Below are 22,285 nucleotides of genomic sequence, written 5' to 3'. Positions count from 1 at the left end.
TAAAAAAAAAAAAAAAATCAACCCAACATGACTCAGGTGTGATTAGGCTTCTTGGAGGAGTCCTCCTTCCTACCTCTTACCACGGTCCGGGGCATTGTCACAGTCCTCCACCAGAAAGCCCGCTCAACAGACCAGTGTCAGTTATGCAGAGATTACTGAAGAGTAGCCCGCAGGTGGGAGGGTTATGCTGATCACCACCCAGATGTCAAAGGACAGCTCTGTTCGCCCCTAAAGTTTCCTCTGTGCTATCGGCCGTCTTATCTCCTCCTTCTCCTGCACCCCATGCAGGTCTTCAACCCAGTTCCCCCAGCTCCTGATAGCTAACCATATCCTGAATATCGCTTTTTCTCACCATGGAGAAAGACTCAGCTCTCACTGTGTTCTTCTGTCTGGCATGCTCCACCACACACACTACTTTCCCCACTTCGATTCTGTCCCCACTAATGGGCTGCTGGGGGTATAGTTGGGATGATAAGGTAAAAACTAGATTCCCCCCCCCCCAGTCCCAGTTTTTTTTTTTCCCCTCCTTTATTTTACTGGTAAAATATTCTGGTTCTTCCATCAAACAATGGGTCGTGAATTCTACTTTTTTTGTATTGACAAATTTTTTTTTTTTTCCTTTGGGAACATTAATGGTCTTCCCTGGTTCATGGATTGTTCTTTACAGGATTCATAGCGCCCCTGGCAATTCTCCAGACAATTTTTCTGTTAGAGCATCTCAAGATCCATTTGGATTTTATGGTTTTAATTCCATTTGACATATATATTAGAAATTAGGTCTATTTATTGATTTATTTTTAAAGATTTTATTTATTTATTTGACAGACACAGCGAGAGAGGGAACACAAGCAGGGGGAGTGGGAGAGGGAGAAGCAGGCTTCCCGCCGAGCAGGGAGCCCGATGCGGAGCTCAGTCCCAGGACCCTGGGATCATGACCTGAGCTGAAGGCAGACGCTTAACAACTGAGCCACCCAGGTACCCCGAGAAATTAGGTCTATTTAATTATTTTAATCCAATGAGACTATTTCATCTTCACTGATCCTTAACAAGATAAGCAGTTGAGAGGCTGCTTTCTGGCTCATAGGTTTTGATCCCCCCCGTCCCCTACCCTTAAAATATGGTATTGCTTTACTGTCTTCATGACTGGAGGGAACATTCCCAGCTTCACACCTTAAATCACTTAAGTAAGTGCTTGTTTGTTGTGTGAAGGATATGACCAAGTTTGTTATAAACATTTACCAATTGTCAAGCCATTTGGTTAGGGTCGCCTCGGTCTGGGGCGGTAGCCTGCTACCTTTATTCTATACTCCAGGGCATGATTGGCTCAAAAACGAACGGTGGGGATTGAGAGGGGAAAGCTAACACAGAAAACGACGTCTTAAAGCAGATTCTTCTTTCCATGCTTAGCATAAGCCTATAAATTTAAGCCATTCTGCCGCAGGAAGTCTCTGTATTGAAAGCGATGAAAATGTTTTATGTAGGAAAGGAGCAATCCGTTCTGTGGAGCAGGCCCTCTTCAGAGTCAGTGTCATGTGCTCTCCACACATAGTAATGGCTCTTGGAATTGTACCGACCATCATGATCCTCTGCAGAAGAATAAAAGTTAGGTGACAAAGCTACGCGAAGTGCCTTGTGGTTGTCACTATTTGCTTGAGGATAAACTGACTTGATTATCTCCACAGGAGCCTTTAAAACTTGCCAAATGAAAGATAAAGAATGCCAGGTGATTATTGCCATCCCTACTCTTTGCATAAGACTCAGATATAAATCCCACTGTGCACATTGCGTATTGCTGGGCAAGTGACGCTTCCACGCAAATAATCTCATGTGAGCCTTGCCGTGATTGTGTAAGCTAACAATAATATCTCCACTTTAGAGATGAGAAACCTGAGGTCAAATTTTGGTCTGAACCAATTTGCTATTTCCACCTCGATCTCGGATTCTGCATCTTGGTAGCTTTCTTTCCCTGATAGCTTTTGGGGGGACTGCTTAAATTACTATGGACTGCTTAAATTACTTTGACAAGTAGAGGGTTTTTTTTTTGTTTGTTTCTGGTTTGCGAGGTTGCCATAACGTGGCTATAGGACAACCTTGTAAAGTCGGTTCTGACTTTCTGATCTCCATTACACATTCTTGTGTTGTTATAAAATGGAGCTATAAAGTAGCTATCTGGCAGATATTCTCTCACCAATTTGACCCCCTAGATTTTTCTGTTGTTTTGCCAAGAATGTGGACATGTTGGAGCATGTAATTCGTGGTGCTTCTATTTTCACAGAAGCCAAAAAAAGCCCTGTGTAAGAATAGCCGTGACAAACATTTCTCTTGATATCTCTATTAATGCAAAAGTTGGGCAAGAGACTTTGGGGTAAGGTAGGTGTTAAAAGGAGCATCTCTTTATAATGTTCGTTTGTGGGCCTTAGGCCTCAGCGTGGGGGCAATGGGTAGGCTGATTCTATTTTATGCAGATTCCTTTCCTGGAACTTGGTTTCTAAATTCTCTCTGCCTATTGGAGGCAGTAGTTGGGTCGAGCTGGTTTAGCACACACTGTCCAGAGAAGGGAGGCACAATTCTATGGCCACTTCTAAGAATGATGGAAAAAAAATCACTATTTTTCTTTACCAGAATACCTCCATCCTTACCACCCCCCCCCAAATAAAGATAACACTGAGATTCAAGGAATAATTTTCTTTAGGCTTCAGTTTCCTTCTATTTGAAAACAAAATCATGCCCAACCTCCCTCTTTGTTCTGAAGGATGGTCTGAGTTGGCACCACATTTGTCTTGAAATTTAACCATGTTGCTGTGTTTTGGAGATCATCCTTTGACCTATAGATGATCCAAAGCTGAGCTATAATCTGGTTTTAATTGCACTGCAATGAAGAATATGCTTTTATCATCAGGTAGAGATTATGGTAATGAATAAATTGTAACAAACTCCCTAGGGGGGAGTACAATGGCTGGAGCATCGGCAGTGGGATTATATTGGCCTGAATTTGAACCTCAGCTCCATACCTACCAGTTTCATGATTTGGGGCATATTATTTACTTTCTCTAAACCTCACTTTTCTGAACTGCAAAGTAGAGACAACAATATTGATCTCATATTGTTGTTGTGGGAATTAAATGTGATAGTGAGTAGATCTAGCACAGTGCTTGGCAAAATAATTGCTCACTTAATGTTAATTTCCTTCTCTAGTGAAATCGTTTTTTGAATGAAGTATTTAAGAACTAGTAACTTATTTTTGGATGTGTAAAATGACAAGAGAAGCATCTCTTTGGATATTTGAGTTAGGGATAGAGGTTCTGATGCTCTCTTCTTTTCATTAATCTAAGGTACTTTGAACAATTTTTTTTAAGCCAAATTGAGCAATAGCTTCAATCCTTCTTAAAGTCCTCCCATCTAATCTGAGAAGACAGTGACAGGTGTCTCTGTGGTACACATTGAACTTGCCTTTTCTCAGACAGAGCCTAGTAAGTCCAGAAACTGATGTCACCTCCACAAATAAACAATTTGCTAGCTTCAGTTGTGGGCTGTAATATCTTGTTATCCAAGCGGTCTCTCCAGAAATTTCTTTCAGGTCTTACGTCAGTGTATTGCTTGATGTCTTAGAAAGGAAAATGGTAGGAAATGGGGAAGTCTTAGCATTCTGGGATTCTGCTACACTGGTCTTGAACATCCATCTGGAAATGCAATTAAGAAATAATCCCATAGAAAACACTGAACATGTCTGCATTTTCTTCCTCCAATATGCATATTGAAAAGTATCTTATCATTCATTGGCTGCTTGTGACCACACGGAAAATATACGCAGATACCTTGGAGCTTTACTATGGTACCTTACTTTTTTTTTTTTTTTTTTTTTTGAGAAGCCCAGTAGCCATCCAACAAGATGCCTTGTTGGAAAACTTTGAGACACACTTGAGTAATCTCTCCCTTTAATATTGCTTACATTAACAAAAATGACTTAAATGTCCTTCATTTCAATGTTATAGAAGATATGTTCTATAATGACTATTGTTGACTTTGGCCATCATGTAGATACTATAGAAATGTCAATTCTTAAAATATTTTTAGAAGTGTTTTAAATTCTTTTTTTTTAAAGATTTTATTTATTTATTTGAGAGAAAGAATGAAATAGAGAGAGAGAGAGCATGAGAGGGGGGAGGGTCCGAGGGAGAAGCAGACTCCCCGCTGAGCAGGGAGCCCGATGCGGGACTCGATCCCGGGACTCCAGGATCATGACCTGAGCTGAAGGCAGTCGCTTAACCAACTGAGCCACCCAGGCGCCCCGAAGTGTTTTAAATTCTAAGATAACAGAGTTTTCAAATACTGCAATTAGTTCCGACGATGTTTTTTTTTCCATTTAGTTTTAACAAATTGTGCCTGTTAATTCGGGGATATTAAAATGCAACATAAATTTAAACCAGATACCTCCATCCTCACCCCTCCCCCCAAATAAAGGTAACACTGACATTCAAGGAATAAATAAAAAGTCTACTCAGTAACTATAGAATATCTAGCTTCCTAAATATAATCTTCTGTGTGGGAAGCTGGGAGAGGAAAATTAAATTCTTACGTTTTTTTAAGTGGACGGGACTAGTAGTATTTGAAGAAGCCAAGTAGAAAACGGAAGTACTTAAGTTGGCTTTGCCCCTTGCAGAGAGATGCTTGGCTGGGTCCTTTCCCACGGGGCACTTTCCAGAGGACGGGAGTCCATTTCAGGAGGAGCTTGCTATTAACCCTGGGCAGAGAGCAGAGATGGGATGGTGTGGCTCAAGCCGGCATTCTTGGAACAGGAGCCTGCGGTTTCTCTCTTACTTCATCTTGTTAAGTCTGTCCTGTTGATTGGGGTGGATGCCGGGGGTAGTAGCGACTCACTCACACTGTGTGTAATTTAAAGCCCTTACAAGCTCCATCCTCAGGCAGCCGCGGGATGGGGCGGAGAGGGAGGAAAGGGGGTGAGGAGCAAGTGCCCCCTCCTGGGCTCTGACCTCATCCAACCCCAATCTGGGTCTTGGAAAAATGTGTTTCAAAGTTGGCTTGAGTTGCTGTTAGAAGAATATCTTGATTTAACCTTCTTAGAACTGGCTGTATTGTGAGTAGGCTAGATACCAAGGCATTAAGTCTGAAGAGTTGTTTCTGCGATCCCACAGGACTCACGTTCTAGTGCATGAAGAATACCTTTACCTTTTCACTTTCAAATCAAATATCTTTGGACTCCTGTCTTCGAAATGCAATAGTTCATCTTTTAGGCAAGCGTGTGGGAGAAGTGTATCCAGTGTGGGAAGATGTAGCGTAATTATGGAGAAAATAAGGAAATTTCTTTTTCTCCTGATGTGAAAAGAAATTCACTGTCAACACGAAGAGTTTATTTATTGCTCACCTGTTCCCAGCATGGAACGATGACTACGAAAGCCTCTCAGATGAGAATAGTCAAAACGAAGCAATGAGCATTAAAGCAAAAATATGTGTTAATTTTTGTTCTAAGCATCTAATAGATTTTTTTCATTTGGTCACCACCAGTATTGTCTTACATTATTTTTTTAGTTTTCAATGTGAACATGTGTTAAGCCTATGCATGACTGATTAATTCATGAATGCCCATGTTTCAAATGTCACATGATTTAAACTTATCGATAGCTCCATTTTTTGCCCTGGAAACCTGATTATTGTGCTTGAATTTTAGGGATCTGTTTCCTCAGGCAGTTTCATTTTATTCAATGAATGCTGGTGGTCATATATTATCTCTTATTTTGCGGGGGTTATAAGAAGGTAAGAGAGAGTCATTCTCAGTGAAGACCTTAGGATGCTACACACACACAAACACACAAACACATATTATATCATAAAGCAATAATAGTGTTCTATATTGTACAGAACAACATCTCATTACCTATAGTTCTACTTTTTTGGGGGGTATAAACCTAAATCTCTTAATACTTTTCTTCACCAGAATTCCTGTTGGGATGCGAACCATATGTATTTAAAAATCCATATAGGATATGGATTTTGGGCTGGGATAAATGTCAAATACCTTCTAACAACAGCACATCCTGCTGTCAGGGGGCGCTTTGTTTTGTCTAATGACCTTTAGGGTTTGTGGTGAATGGCTCTAGATATAAAGGGGTGAGAAATTTTATGTTTCCTGGAGAAAATTTGGGAAGGAGAGAGCATTTAGGTGCATATGAAGTGAGCCTCAGATAGTGAATCCTTGCAGCAATTCTTAGAAGAAGAGTGGGGGCAGCAAGAAACTCTAATGACCATTTTCTTTTTTTGCATTAGCTTTTTAAAAAATTGTGGTGAAAACACATAACATAAATTTTACCATCTTGGTGATTTTTAAGTGTACAGTTGAGTAATGTTAAGTCTATTCACATTATTGTGCAACTAATCTCCAGAACTTTTTCATCTTGCAAAACTGAAATTCTACACCCATTAAACAGCTCCTCACTTCCCCCCCTCTTTCCCCCCAAGCCCCTGGCAACTAATGAGATGACTTTACAATGTTGTGGTGGGTTATGCAACATAATTTCCCTCCTTGCTTAAGAAAATCTACTCTATTCTCTTTAATGCTTTCATACAAATTGAGAGAACTAGAAGTGGTGCCTAGTTATATGCCAGGTTGGGTGAAGACAGAGCTTGTGGGAGCTGCAGACTTGAAGTGACACCTGGCATCTTTTTATTCCCTGAGACGCTGAACACTAAGTATTTCTGACTTTTCCTTTTTTAATTGGCACTACTTTTTAATTGTGGAAAATCCTGAAAATAGTGTTATATGTAAGTAGCATGATCATCCTGCTAAGAGCATGTGAGGATACTGAATATATCCTGAAATACTACATATACGTATATACCCTTAGCAGCATGATCACACTGCCTGTACATAATATCTTCAAATTTCCCACAATTAAGAAGTGCCAAAAAAAAAAAAACAAATGAAAAAACTTCCCACTTAATAAAAAGGATTTCAAGGTAGCAAGCTAAGGGGGGAAAAGACCCCCCTCTTCTTATGAAAATTATATATGTAAATGTGTATTCTCTTCTTAAGAAATTATGTATGTAAATTTAGGAAAATTATATATGTGACTTTATTACATATTGTTATACGTACACTTATACACACACACACACATATATATGTAACTTTCATTTTTCCCTTTTGAATCTAGCAGCAGAGGGGATTTCTTCCTGTACATGGCTATGTGCATTTATTTCCTCTTAAGGACATAAACCCTTTGCATGGACTCCTAGAATCCTTTGGCTGTCACATAGATGACTATGCTGATTGTGTGACTCAGGGACCTACAAGGGGTGGCAAGTTATGGAATGAGCTGAATGTAGTTTATGTGATGTTTGTAAAGACAGGAAATAAGATGCGTAGAGTCTTAGGGCCTTCCAGTGAGGACATGGGGCACAGATGATTTAATAGCAACTTGGCCAGGGTGCCCGGAATAAATTGTTTTCATTCTCCTTACTGCTATACCTGGTAATTTGCCAGGGTAACAGGTGAAAATTGATGAGGGGGTGGTGATTTCTAGGACACAGACCAGAAGAGCCAGGAGTTCTGAATTCCTTTGGCAAGAGCTTTGTCTCATGGGGTGCATTATACTGTAATACTACTGGGCAGTACTTTTCAATTTATTTCTATAAAGAAAGACGGTAATGGTTCCAACAGGCTGAGTTTATGCTACAAATGTGTTCTTGGGGCAGTAGGTAAAGACGCTTCATAATGCAATTATTATTAGATTTTCCATGAACCTGGACATAAGATGTTCCACATGAAGGTAAATTTCAGGCAAATCTATTTCGAATTTTATTTCCTTTAGGAAACCTCTAATTAGAGGCCTCATGATAAATGGGAGGGGTCATCTTATCTGTCAGTCAGGCTTTATAGGATTTTATAGAACTTTATAGAATTTCTACTACATCCTGGGTGGGGTTGCTGAATACAACACCCAAAGAAATCTTTGTCCTTGAAAAATATAAAGAGAGGAGCAAGCAGGAAGAAATGCATCACTTCCTAATTTCCGCATATAAAATTAGTGAAAATATGACCTAGTCAGACACATACGTACAGATACAGACTATAGCGAGAAAAGGATTAGACCAAAGAGCCCACTTAACAATGAAATTATATTTCTCAGATAGTATCTACCATTTTCTATAAATAATTGACTAGGGTGATTAAAAAACTCTTTTTAAAAAAGACTATTAGCTAGTGTTTCTTAAGGTAATGTTTTTAATAATGTGTTGCTAACTAGGAATTAGAATTATAAACTCAAGGAAAGCTAGTTTTTCAAAAAATAATTTCTAGAAAGGAGTAGGATTTTCAACATGTTATGGGTCTAAAGGCTTGCGCTGCTGCCTTTGTTTTCCCTGTGGATGGGAGAGAAACAAAGACACGAATCCAGGCTCTTTGGCCTCACGTGTGACGAGCATTGTCTCACTTGGGGTTTGGTCTTTCATGGGGTTTGTTAATCCTTGCAAGCTTTATTTCCAGCCCAGCTTCATTTCTTCAGTTTGTTTGCATCTCTCAGAAAAGAGCCTTTCTTGTAGGGCTACTCCATTCTCCAAGATGAGATTATGCCTCTGGGCTAAAGGCGCAGAAAGCAAGGGGTAACTAAAGCAGACCACTGAAATATTTCCCCAACCCCTGCCCTTCTCTAAAGCAGAGTTTAAGATTTCTGGGGAGAAGTGGAGAATTATTAGAAGACCTATTTTTGCTCCAATGTATGGCCAATAATGAGCGTGTCATGGGCCCCCCGGTTCTGGCTTGGGCCTGAGAATGCCCATGAATGATACTGGAAGATGAATGTGAGGAAAGGTCAGCCCACCTCCCTCTTTTCAGTCAAGTAGAATCAGCCAAACTCTGTCCAGTGTTGACCGACGATGCTGTTCTCATGCCAAAAATCTCCCTCTAAAGGACATCAGTAGAGCGAAATCGTTGATAATGTATTCCGATGCAAAGAAGTGGACTGATTTCTTCTTCTTCTTGTTTGTGAAGCCTCTGGCGCCTTGTCATGACTCCGTGGAATCCATGCAGGTGTTCAAACAACACTGCCAAATAGCAGAAGAATACAATGAGGTCAGAAAGGAAATCGCTCTGCTTGAGGAAAGGAAGTAAGTACTGTCCCTTTGAACCCTCTGGCCTCTGAGTACTGCCTACCGGTCACGGACCGGGGGAGGCAGGGAAGGAATGGGCTGAGCGTGAGGGTGAGAGGGAGGGATGGGGGCAAGTGACATGGTTCAGAGGTTACTAGGCCACTTCTGTGGATATCATGTTTGATTATACAAAAGACCCAAATCGAGCTGCTGAAGACAAAATGCTTTACTTTATGGAGTACTGAGAACAGCAGGAGGACTTCCTACCAGAAACTTAATTTTTTAATAAGCACTTTTAGTTCAGGAAATTAAAAATGTCAGAATGCCAGAGTCACACTACGTTTCCTATGGATGTGCCCAAAGGCCCCAGAGAACTTTGGCTTGGAGTGAATTTTGATTAATGCTTAACGGTGGAGTTCTTGCATCAAGTCAAGTCAAGTCAAGAAGCCAGTGGGACAGATCTTTGGAATAATGTAAATGTATTAGCGGACTAACTGCATTTTTTAGTCCAATAGCCCAAGGAGGTTTTTTAAATCTTGATAGCTTCCATTACCATTCCAGTTCTGCTGTAGGGAATTATAGAGTTCTATTAATTAAATTAATTAATTAAAGCATTCTAATTTTGCTCACACTTAGCTTTTTCTTGCAGAATTCTCCTCCTTTTTAATTGCACTTAGTTCTACCAGTGTCTACCCCAGTGATCCCCATATCTTTCATACTTTCAAAGCCTCAGACAGCTTTCTACCCTAGCATTGTTTAGTCCATACTTATGTATTTATTAGTGAGATCTTTTGATTAATATTTGCATCTCCTACTACATGGTAACCACTAAGTGCTTTTAATCCCTGAAGGCGGGGAGAGTCAGGTATCGCTCACCATCGTATTTCTGAAGCCGAGCACAGTACATGGGATGTAGAGGCTGAATCAGTTTTTGTTGACTGCGTGACACATAATCAAAACATGTTTTGATTCTTTAACTTTGTTTTTTTTTCCCCACTTCCTCTTCCTGAAGTGATACATGGTATGTATTACTTAGTTTTCAAAATCAAAGCAAGTGAAATATGTTTTGAGTAATTTGTAAAATTCTTGGGACTCTTTGAAGACTGCCCTCCCTGCCCCCAGTCCCCCCCCGGATGATGGTTGGACAGAATAACATGGTGGGGAGCGGTACGGGTTGTAGGGTCAGACTGCACTTACTGTAAGACCTCGGTTAACAAACCTTTTCTTACTTCCTTGCTGTGTTATGCTTCAAACATAAAATCATACCTGGACTTATGGCTAAAGGGGATGATAAGATATTTATGAGGAGATCAGAAAAACACATCTTCCCCTCATTTATCTGAGACTTTCTTTTTGGTCTGAAAGTTCTCATAAATTGGCTGGAACGCTCAGATTGCACATTTGCACACAATCTGAGTCCTAAAAAAACCTTAAAGGAGCTGAAGAAGCTTATTAATAGTACCCATGGGGAAGTTAAAGGAGGACTTATATAATCAGTAACCTATAAACGTATCTCCTCGTGTGCGTGTGTGGGTGTGTGTGTGTGTCTGTGTGTGAACTGTGCTGTTGAGACAGATATAACAGGTAATTATGTATTTATTTGTAAACTCTTCAGATTGAAAGTATTGGAAGACTTCGTTTATTTCAATTAACCCATAGGTGGCCTTTTTTTATTTCGGCAATGCGAAGCTCACCCAATAAATTGTATGTTTTGTAAGTTTATATTTTTGGGTGTTTCATTAAAAAATAGGATAACGATGTAATAGTGACTCATTGTGGTCTTTTATTGAAAACATATTCCTGCTGTTTCTACATAACTAATCTTATTTTTTCCCTAAGCCTGTTCGAACTTTGGACTTTTCTTGAAACTATGTTATCTCCTTCCCCTCCCCCCACTTTCTTCTTAAATAATTAGCTAGATGCACGGCAAAGGCCAAATTCTTTTGTTATCTATTTTCCTTTCTTTTTTATAAAGTCTCTCAATTCCTTTTTCTCCATTCCTGCTTCTGCTCTCTGAGATCAAGACTTGCTGCTTCAAATCCTGGTCAATGTAATACTATAACTGGTTTCCCTGCCTATGTTTTCACATTGTTGGAAAAGGACACCAAGTTCTTGGCCTGGATTGCAAGCTTTAGCCCACGATGGCCTCAGCACCCCTGTAGAATGTTCTGCCTCATCCTTCGTCTTCAGCTACATCAGTCTGTTCACTCTTTCTGCCTCTGTGCCCTTGCTTACACACCAAGCTCTAGGTCTGGAGCACTGCTTCCTTCCTCTTTGCATGCCCAAATGCTACCCTCAAAGAGAGCCCAGCCAGTATCCCTGCCCAACCAGTCTACGGGGTTCATCTCTCTTCCTGGGTGAAAGAAAATACACTGGAATGATTCTTTTTTTTTAAAGATTTAATATTTATTTATTTGAGAGAGAGAGAGAGAGAGCACAGGCATGGGCAAGTGTTCAGGGGGAGGGGCAGAGGGAGAAGGAGAGAGAGGGTCTCTGGAAGACTCCACACTGAGCACAGAGCCCGAGGTGGGGCTGGATCTCATGACCCTGAGATCATGACCTGAGCCCAAATCGAGTCAACAACGTAACTGACTGAGCCACACAGGAGCCCCTGGAATGATTCTTCTGGCATATTTGTGGGCTGGTGTTATCAATAGTTACCTATTTAACTTTATGTCCTAACTTTCTGACTGTGCAGAATTCCCAACAAACGTGGTCACCTTTTAACATCTCTTGGTGTCCCAGTCACCAAGCAGAGGGACAGGTACATGGGGTCAAACATGAGTGAGGGTGATTTCGAGTGACTGATTATAAGACATGGTAATACCCTCGGTGTATACAAACACTGTAACAGATGTGTCATTTGTAATTTGCACGGTCCATATTTAAAATACCGTGTCGATATCAGCAATAAGGAATTGCTAAGATGAATTGTTAAAATAGGAAGTATGGTATATCTTATATTTATAAATAAATAAGACTGGTCCTCCAGGGGTTATTGGTGATCATTGTTTTCATTAATACTTTACCAAAGCAGAAATTCATTATGTAACAGATATTTTCCTGGACATTCTTTGTGTTCAAGCAAGACAAATTAGGTCAAATGGATCTGACCCAAGTCATTAGCTCTCTGTGTTTTGATGAGTTGGATAAGAATTTCTTTCCCATCATTTCATAAAGTGTGGGTGATTATGTTGTCTCTGGTGATTGGCTAGCATGAGCTAGACACAAAGAGAGATGCTAACTTGGGTATTTTAAAAAAGAGTTTTTCTTTAGTGGAACCATGTGGGCACAGGTGAAGCTGAACTTCTCTCTCATCTCCAGAGGGGGTCACCCTGGATCAAGTTTGGGAGACTTTGCAGAGGAGAGAGAAGAGTTGATTATTAACTATTATTTTAAATCATGTCTATTAGATAAAGAGAGTCAAACATTTTCTAGGACTATAAACTCAGCATGCAGTGAAATTAATTTAAAGAATCACTTCTGGCTTATTTGATGTATGAAATGCTTGCTCTTACTTTTATTGGATTTTTTTTCTTCTCAATTGAAAAAACTGACAATCTTACTGAAGGCTTTAAAAACTTACCAAGAATTCTGACATCCGTCCAGAATTCCTACTATTATTTCTGCCTCTTTTTAGGCCTTTTTAATGTGAACCGATATTTTTATAGAATCGCTTATATAATAAAATGAAACGTGTACATGCTTTTCTCAATAAAAATTGTAAACTTTTAAAATATAACATGGTTTTTTGTGGATCTAATGGGAAAAAGTGAGAGGTAGACATTTTATGACTTATGAAATTTATCACCAGTATTTTGACAGCAAGTTAAAGTACATGATTAAGCTACAATTAGATCTACAATCAGATTTACAATTAGTGAAGGTTGCTTTGCTCCAGTTAGGGTATTTTATCTTATTCAAAGGAGAAACCATTTGTCTTCTGTATATGTGAAACATTGTGCCAGATGCGATGGTGTTTAAAAGATTGGCTTAGAATGTCAGAAACAGATAAACTTTTAAAAACGTCAGGATGAAAAATGTTACATAATTTAAAAAAATTACTCTGGTTTTCGGTATGTTCACAGAGTTGTGCCGCCATCATCACAGTTTTAGAGCATTTTCATCACCCAGGAAATAAACCTTGTACTCCTCCCTCACCAGCCACTGGCCCCCACTCATCTACCTTCTCTCTAGGGGTTTGCCTGTTCTGAATATGTCATATAAGTGGAATCGTACAGTATATGGTCTTTTGTGACTGGCTTCTTTCACTTGGCAAGATGTTTTCAAGGTTCATCCACCTTGTAGCATGTATCAAGGCTTCATTCCTTTTCATGGCTGAGTAATATTCCATTGTATGGAGAGTCTGTATTTTATTTATCCATCCATCAGTTGATGGACATTTGGGTTGCTTGCCCTTTGGGCTATTATGAACATTCGAGTACAAGTTTTTATTTTTTTATTTTTATTTTTTTAAAGATTTTATTTATTTATTTGAGAGAGAGAGAATGAGATAGAGAGAGAGAGCATGAGAGGGTCAGAGGGAGAAGCAGACTCCCCGCTCAGCAGGGAGCCCAATGCGGGACTCGATCCCGGGACTTCAGGATCATGACCTGAGCCGAAGGCAGTCGCTTAACCAACTGAGCCACCCAGGCGCCCCTCGAGTACAAGTTTTTATATGGAGGTATGTTTTCAGTTCAACTGGATATGTACCTAAGAGTAGAGTGGCTGTGTCATGTGATAACTCAATGGGTAAATTTTGGAGGAACTGCCAGACTGTTTCTAAAGTGGCTGCACCATTTTATAGTCCCACCAGAAATGTATGAAGGTTCTGATTTCTCCATATCTTTGCCAACTCTTATTTTTCTTTTTGGTTATAACCATGCTAAATGGGGGCAAAATGATGTATCATTGTGGTTTAGATTGATGCTTCCCTGACAGCTGAACATTGTTGAGCATCTTTTCATGTGCTTTTTGGCATTTTTTTGTGTCTTCTTGGAGAAATGTCCATCATAGCCTTTGCCCATTTTTTCATTTGGGTTATTTCTCTTTTGATTATGGAATTGAAAAAAATGTTATATAATTTTTGTGGGTCCAGGCAAAACATTAGAAAAGGATTTTCGTATGGGAATAACACAAAAATATCAGACCTATATCTTCAGATCTTTTTTTTTTTTTTAAAAGATTTATTTACTTATTTCAGAGAGAGAGAGACAGCACTTGAATGGAGAGGGGCTGGTGCAGAGGGAGAAGGAGACAAGCAGATTTCCCGCTCAATGGGGATCCTGACGCGGGGCTCGCTCCTGAGATCATGACCTGAGCTGAAACCAAGAGTCCGATGCTTAACTGACTGAGCCACCCAGGCGCCCTTATCTTCAGATCTTTTAAAAATACATAACATGATGATTGAAGGAGCAACATCTCATTGAGGGGAACATATCAGGATGGGGGAAAAGGAGCATATGTAATTTGTAACAGCAGAGTCTAAAAATAGCCATTATGATTTGTTTTCAGTCATGGCATTTATTTTGTTCTGATTTTTCCAATAACAATAGATGTTTAACCTGAAATATTTATTTCTTGAGGACATTCCTGATGGCAGAGATTTTAAAGCTGTTTTCTGGGGAACCTTTCCAAGATTGGGGATAGAGGGGGTGTCAGGCAGGGGACTGTCCAAAGACCAACCAGAGAAAGTCCTATTTGGTTGGTTTTATTTGCTTCACTTCAGGGTGAGATTTTCCTTGAAAAATGGTATCACAGCTAGAAAACATTGAAAACCAAACCTCACTTTTATATTCCAAGCATTTAAAAAAATTCTTTAAAAAAATTTACACAGCCCTCAGAAATTAGCAAATTTATTGTCAAAAAGCAATAGAAAATGGAGATATTTCTCCATAAGTGTTTGCAGGGTAAGCAGTAATATGGTGGAAGGGACCTATCCTCTCCTCTAAGACATCCCGATGTGGGTAAGACGCCTCTGTATAGGGTATAGGACTTGTGTTCATTTTCCAACAGTGGAGATATGCTTCCTGAGACCAACTTCACTAGCAGGAATCGAGGAAAGTGCCTGGTTTGCAATAGGATTTCAAGAAATACTTGAGTGGATGAATAGAACCAAAGAACTGTCTTGGCTCTTTACTTTGCTCCAGAGGTATAGCCAAGGAAATTTTTTCATTTTAGGATTTAGCTTTGTGTGAAATCCCAATGTTCCCAACTTCTTCAGGCTTTGAGATTACACTTTCCGTTCATGCCTCAGTCATAATGATTTGGGCCTTTTATGCCACCTGCTTCACTGCTGTCCAGACTTCTAACTGGCATCTCATTCCTCAGTATCTCTCCATCTAATCTCTGCCTTGAACCACATTAAAAGGGACAGAATATTTACCACTTCTCAATGACAGTGCCTTTAAGTAGGTCTCCCTGGCTAAGAAAAGAGGCTCCAGTCTTTGGAGGAGCAGAATGAGGAAACATTTTGCCTTTCATCTATTCCTATTCCAGGATTAACTTTTTGTGGGGTGATCAATAGTGGAAGTCTCCATTTCCTTTGGAGTAGTGGTTCTTAACGGGGCCAGTTCCTCAGTCCTCAACCCTCGATATGGCAATGTCTGGAGACATTTTTGGTTGTAATGATCGGGAGTGGGGGAAGATGCTACTGGTATTTAGTGAATAGAGGCCAACGGTGCTGCTAAGCCTATGATGCCAGTGAATAGGGTAGCCTCCAATAGCAGAGATGTCTGGCCCAAATGATTAATTGTGCCAAGAGAAACTCTAGAGCAAATCTCACTTCTTCCTGCAAGAAGTGTTGCCCTTTGGCTCCCAAATGATGTAATACATTTATTCCTTATGCATTATTCATTTATAGGGCTTCAATTACCGCAGTCTAGACTGTGCTTTGCAGCTCCATTTCAATACCATGGATTGTTTCCCTAGCCACATAACACGAAGGTAGACTTTCACATCATTTTTGCCATCTTTAGGTATCTGCTTCTTCTCTCCTGTGTCTCAATGCTTGTACTAGAACACACATCTTTTAAGAACCACCGATAGTACAGTCTAAATCACTATTTAGAATAAACTTCTGGACGCGTGGGTGGCTCAGATGGTTAAGCGTGTGCCTTTGGCTCAGGTCATGATCCCAGGGTCCTGGGATCGAGTATCGCATCGGGCTCCCTACTCCTTGGGAGCCTGCTTCTCCCTCTGCCTCTCTCTCTCTCTCTCTCTCTCTCTCTGTCTCTCATGAATAAATAAATAAAATCTTTAAAAAAAGAAGAATAAACTTCTCCCCATGATGAAGATTGTATTTTATCACATTATTATCCAAAACCCTTTAGTTCATTATGGCCAAAACATCTAGGATTTTTGTCTTTTCCAAATAAAAGCCTTAAGTCAACTTTGAAAGTCCTAAGAATAATGGTAGCGGTCTTTCCAGAAACAGAAGTATTCGTTCTAATGATGAATTCATGTCCCAACCTCCTGCAACATAAAGAATCTCCTTAATTTTGGAATTAGTTTCCACAAAGTTTCAAAGTTTTCTTCACTTGCACTTTCCCTTCCCCCATTTGTTGTAGCAAATAAAAACTTATCCAGGCATATGGCTTAGGATGGGGATGGCAGATGATCTATGATGGGCCCAAGGTCACAGCCTTTTCCCTGTTGAAATACATCGTATTGGAAACTATGTTATAGGTTCTTGATTTCAGAAATAGGATTCCTGTAATGATGGTCTTCTACCCCCTTATCACATTACACTGAAGGGAATGCTAGAAATAATAAACACAAATTCAAAGGTAGGACCACATGTTAGCCAATTATAGATATTGATTTGTTCCTCAGATCATCTATTTATAAAATTGTCTCCATAGCTTGATGTGCCAGGTTTAATTATGAATTGCTAATGGATGAACATAAACACATCTATATAAATAGGTCTTGGACAGAAGACAACACACATTTTGACAGTATTCATTGAATATGTGTATAATTGCTTATCAGATACATCAAACTAATTTAGAAACCTATCATTTGAGTCCTCTTGATTCCAGGAAGGAAGAAGTTATTATTGACTTTCTCCAACACAAGAAAACTGAACTAGACCATCATGATCATTTCTTTTAGCTGTAAAATCTGTGATTTTGTGATTTATCTTTTCTTACCAGTCAAAACCAATAACAGATGTCCTGAGGAGTTTTAAGAGGGGTCAGTTATGGAACAAGGACAATACCTATTGTTATACCTGGTACTGCCAATTTCCAGACCATGCTTTGAAAGCAAAGCTCTATTTCCATGTGAATTATTTGTGTGACACAGTTTATTTGAATTTTCAGTTTTACTAATCAATTTCTTTAGGAAAGTTACATAAGGAACTTTACTAATACTTAATTATTGACCTTTACTGTTTAGAGGCAAAGAGCCATAAACATTTAATCAGAAAGATAGGCTTGATTTCTGGCTCTTTCTTATTAGTTGGGTGGCTTTTTCAATTAAGTTAAGCACTTTGCATTTCCATTTCCTCATCTTTAAAATACATGTGTTTTGTCTCTGAGGTATCTTACTCTTTAATTATTCATTCAGCAAATATTTATTGAGAGCCTTTATATTCTAAATACCATGGAAAATTCAAAGATCAATAAGAGCCCAAAGGAACCTTGTGTATATGTATAGCAGTATTCCAGCTTATCTTCTCTTTGTCCACTTTCTTTCCAATGCTTGGTTTTGCTCAGTGGTCCTCAAAGTAGGTGCACAAAGCAGTCCATTGGGTGAAGGAAGAATACACTAGAACTTCAGTTCTGATTTGTGTTTTGTCCTTTTCCTGGGGTAACTTTTTATTTTGATAGTTTCAAACTTACAGAAAAGTTGCAAAAATCGTATAAATAACTCCCATATATCCTTTGCTGGATTCACTAATTATTCAAAGCTTTCCCAGTTGTGCTTTATTCTCCCTCCATCAACACTGCACACTACTGAGGTTCTCTCTCTCTCTCCCTCCTATCTACCTATCTATCTATCTATCTATCTATCTATCTATCTATCTATCTATCTGTCTATCTATCCATCCATCAATCCATCTATCTATCTATCCATCTATCATCTATCTACCCATCCATCTATTTATCTATCTATCCATCCATCTATCATCTATCTATCCAACCATCCATCCATCCATACATCCATCTATCCATCTATCTATCTATCCATCCATCTATCTATCCATCTATCTATCTATCATCTATCTATCCATCTATCCATCTATCTATCTATCCATCTATCTATCTATCTATCCAGCTATCTATCTATCCAGCTATCCGTCTATCTATCTATCATCTATCTATCTATCCAGCTATCTATCTATATCTATCCATCTATCTATCTATCCATCCATCTATCCATCTATCTATCTATCTATCCATCTATCCATCCATCTATCATTATCTATCTATCTATCTATCTATCTATCTATCTATCTATCTATCCATCTATTATCTATCTATCATCTATCTATCCATCTATCATCTATCTATCTATCTATCTATCTATCTATCTATCTATCATCTATCTATCCATCTATTATCTATCTATCTATCTATCCATCCATCTATCCATCTATCTATCTATCCATCTATCATCTATCTACCCATCCATCTATCTATTTATCTATCTATCCATCCATCTATCATCTATCTATCCAACCATCCATCCATCCATCCATCCATCCATCTATCTATCTATCCATCCATCTATCTATCTATCCATCTACCTATCTATCATCTATCTATCCATCTATCCATCTATCTATCTATCCGTCTATCTATCTATCTATCCAGCTATCTATCTATCCAGCTATCCGTCTATCTATCTATCATCTATCTATCTATCCAGCTATCTATCTATCTATATCTATCCATCTATCTATCTATCCATCCATCTATCCATCTATCTATCTATCTATCATCTATCTCTCTATCATCTATCTATCTATCCATCTATCCATCCATCTATCTATCATTATCTATCTATCTATCTATCTATCTATCTATCTATCTATCTATCCATCTATTATCTATCATCTATCTATCCATCTATCATCTATCTATCTATCTATCTATCTATCTATCTATCTATCTATCATCTATCTATCCATCTTCTATCTATCTATCTATCTATCTATCTATCTATCTATCTATCTATCCATCTATCCATCTATCTATCTATGTAGTCATGCCCCATTGCTCTAAATACTTCAGTATTCTAAGAACAAGCACATTCTCTTATTTAACCACAGTACAATAATTACAAATTAAGAATTTTACATGTACTGAATGGAGCACTGGGTGTTATATGCAAACAATGAGTCATGGAACACTACATCAAAAAAAAAAAGAATTTTAGCATTGATGCAGTACTATTATTTCACAATCCACATTTAAATTGCATCAATTTCTAAACAATGTCCTTCACAGCAATTTTTTTCCAGTCCGGAATTGCGCATTGAACTTAGTTGTCATTTTTCTTTAGTTTCCTTAAATATGGAACAGTTCAGGCTAGCAATTTGAAGAGTACAGGCTAGCAATTTTGTAGAATTTCCCTCAATTTGAGGTTGTCTAGTGTATGCATTTTTGGCAAGGAATACCAGAAAAAGGATGTGTCCTTGGTGCCAGCCATATCTATTCATCTCCTTACTGGTGATGTCAAGGCTGATCACTTGGTTAAAGTGGTCTTCCAAGTTTCTCATGCTTTTGCCTACAGAGAAAGAAATCTGACACACGCTTATAGGCAAAGAATTTGGTTAGATCTAGTTTAGGATTAACTGACTCACATAAGGGGAGCGGATCTGTTTTGGATTGTCATGTTTAGTAAATCTAAACATGGACTGGGAATCTTCAGCTCCTGATTATGTGTATTTATATCAATGAATTATTTACATGTAATTACCGAGAACTGAATTTGTTTAAGACCTTATCACTACAAGTTCCCTCCAATAACCTTAGCCTACCTCCTAAATTCTAGAGTCGGCCAGCATGAAATGTAGATATATTGTTTTGTTAAATAGGGCTGCAAGATATACATAAGCAGTAGGGAAGGACATGGAAAATAATATTTTCAGGAAGGAGTTGGATTCTTTAGTTCAAAGCAGTCTAATAAAGATTCGTTAAGCCCTGAAATAGAAAACAAAGGAAGACAGTAATTGAATTTGGAAGACAAAGACAAGGTAAAGGACAAACTATAGTTCTACCCATAGGACAGTAGATCCCATCTTAAATTATAAACTGACTTTCTGTTTTTTTTTCCCTAAACTAATTATAACTTTTACAATTTGTTGTACTCTTTAAAAAAAATCACTTTTTTTTTTTGACTGTCGAAGGACTTATTGAGCTTTTTTGGTCTATATTTAGTATTTTGGATGTGTCTGGTAGGGGTGCTAGAAGGGTTGCTGGAGTGGTGGGGGTGGGAGGGATGGGGTGGCTGGGTGATAGACGTTGGGGAGGGTATGTGTCATGGTGAGCGCTGTGAATCGTGTAAGACTGATGAATCACAGACCTGTGCCTCTGAAACAAATAATACATTATAAATTTAAAAAAAAAGAAGAAGAAGATAGCAGGAAGGGAAAAATGAAGGGGGAAAATCGGAGGGGGAGATGAACCATGAGAGACTATGGACTCTGAGGAACAAATTGAGGGTTCTAGAGGGGAGGGGGGTGGGGGATGGGTTAGCCTGGTGATGGGTATTAAAGAGGGCACATATTGAATGGAACACTGGGTGTTATACACAAACAATGAATCGTGGAACACTACATCAAACACTAATGATGTAATGTATGGTGACTAACATAATAAAATAAAATAAAAAAAATAATAAAGTGCCTAAAACTCGCGAAGCTGGAAAAACTAAAAGTAAGGCATTGGAAGCCAATAGAGATGGTGAAGTTCAGAAAAGCAGAAGGAAACATTCTGCTTCCATTATGCTGTTACTGCTTCCTTTAATTTCCTTGCATTAAATTTTGTGCTCTTTTCCTCACCTCCCCACTGAATCTTCAGAAAGGAGCTCATCGCCAAGCTGGATCAGGCAGAAAGGGAGAAGGTGGATGCTGCTCAGCTGGCCCGGGAATTCGAGGAGCTGATGGAGGAGAACCGGACGTTGAAGTTGGCTCAGTCCCAATGTGTCGAGCAGCTGGAAAAACTTAGAATTCAGTATCAGAAGAGACAGGGCTCGTCCTAACTTTGAGCGAGTCAATGTGAGCATAGAAGGTTGGTGACGGCTGTGTGCTGGCCAAAAGATTTTTATTTTGAAGGGATGGTGTGTAAAGTTTCATTGTTCCTCTTTATTACCCACGTGGCAAACATCTATTATGAATTTAACGCTTGCCAGATCGAGTTTGAGAGAAGGGATATCTTATTTGAAATAAGATGATCAAAGCAAACCTCTTGCCAGTATATGTTTTCAGAGATCAATAATTCATTTCCAAAGATTTTTTTTTTCTTCTTTAAGAAGATGTGATCATCCTGTACATTGGGGTAGAAAACGAAACAAACAAACAAACAAAATAGAATATTGACTGACTCGGCTAAGAATCCTGAACAGAATTGAGCCACGAAACAAACCAGTAAGATGCTCACTGCAGTTTCATATCCGTGTATTTTTAAATTTCACATCTTGACTATTTCAACTGCATTCGAACCTGAAGTCAGCAACGTCTGCACACCTATTTATGTTCACCAGAGTTAGGTTTAATCCCTCAATGATTGATTGTACTAAGAATAAATGGTTGTGTATCATAAAAGCTTTCTCATGAAAATATTAGCAGAAAGCATGTTTGTGCCAAAAGCACATCTGCCAGTGCTAACTTGCTTTGTAATAAAAAGCTGATAAGGCTGCTTTTTCTTTTATGCCACGTTACCAGCCAGTAAACATCTCTGCCTTTGCTTGTGTGTGTTCTGGGGGCATGGGGGGGCCTGGAAAAGGATTGTTTGGACATGACTTTCATGAGTTCCCATGAAAACATCAGTAAAACTATAACTATGACTTTGTTTTGGGTTTGAGGAGATATTTTGGATCAGTAATAACGAATAGGAATATATGAATAAATTCAGGAATAAAATGACTTTTCCCTGGTTCCACCTATCACCATATTTCCCCAAACTGATCTGTTTTATGTTCATTTCTATTCATGTAACTTCTTTTTCATTAA

At 38.9% G+C, this 22,285-nt stretch overlaps 1 protein-coding gene across 3 annotated transcripts in view; it reads left to right on the top strand.

The window, feature by feature from the left end:
• MAP3K7CL (MAP3K7 C-terminal like) overlaps positions 1-21,315 on the top strand; it is a 37,616-nt gene extending 16,301 nt beyond the window's left edge. For all 3 annotated transcript variants that reach the window (XM_025872329.2, XM_073891339.1, XM_073891350.1), the window contains 2 exons: positions 9,005-9,120; positions 21,135-21,315. In XM_025872329.2, the coding sequence (XP_025728114.1) occupies positions 9,005-9,120; positions 21,135-21,315 (297 nt within the window). The remainder of the gene's footprint in view (positions 1-9,004; positions 9,121-21,134) is intronic.
• Positions 21,316-22,285: the final 970 nt, after the last annotated feature.

The sequence above is a fragment of the Callorhinus ursinus genome, unplaced genomic scaffold, assembly GCF_003265705.2.
Source record: "Callorhinus ursinus isolate GAN/ISIS: 27379988/994484 unplaced genomic scaffold, GSC_fseal_2.0 scaffold1, whole genome shotgun sequence".
Taxonomy (NCBI): Eukaryota; Metazoa; Chordata; class Mammalia; order Carnivora; family Otariidae; genus Callorhinus; species Callorhinus ursinus.
This window is presented reverse-complemented; position numbering and strand designations above follow the sequence as displayed.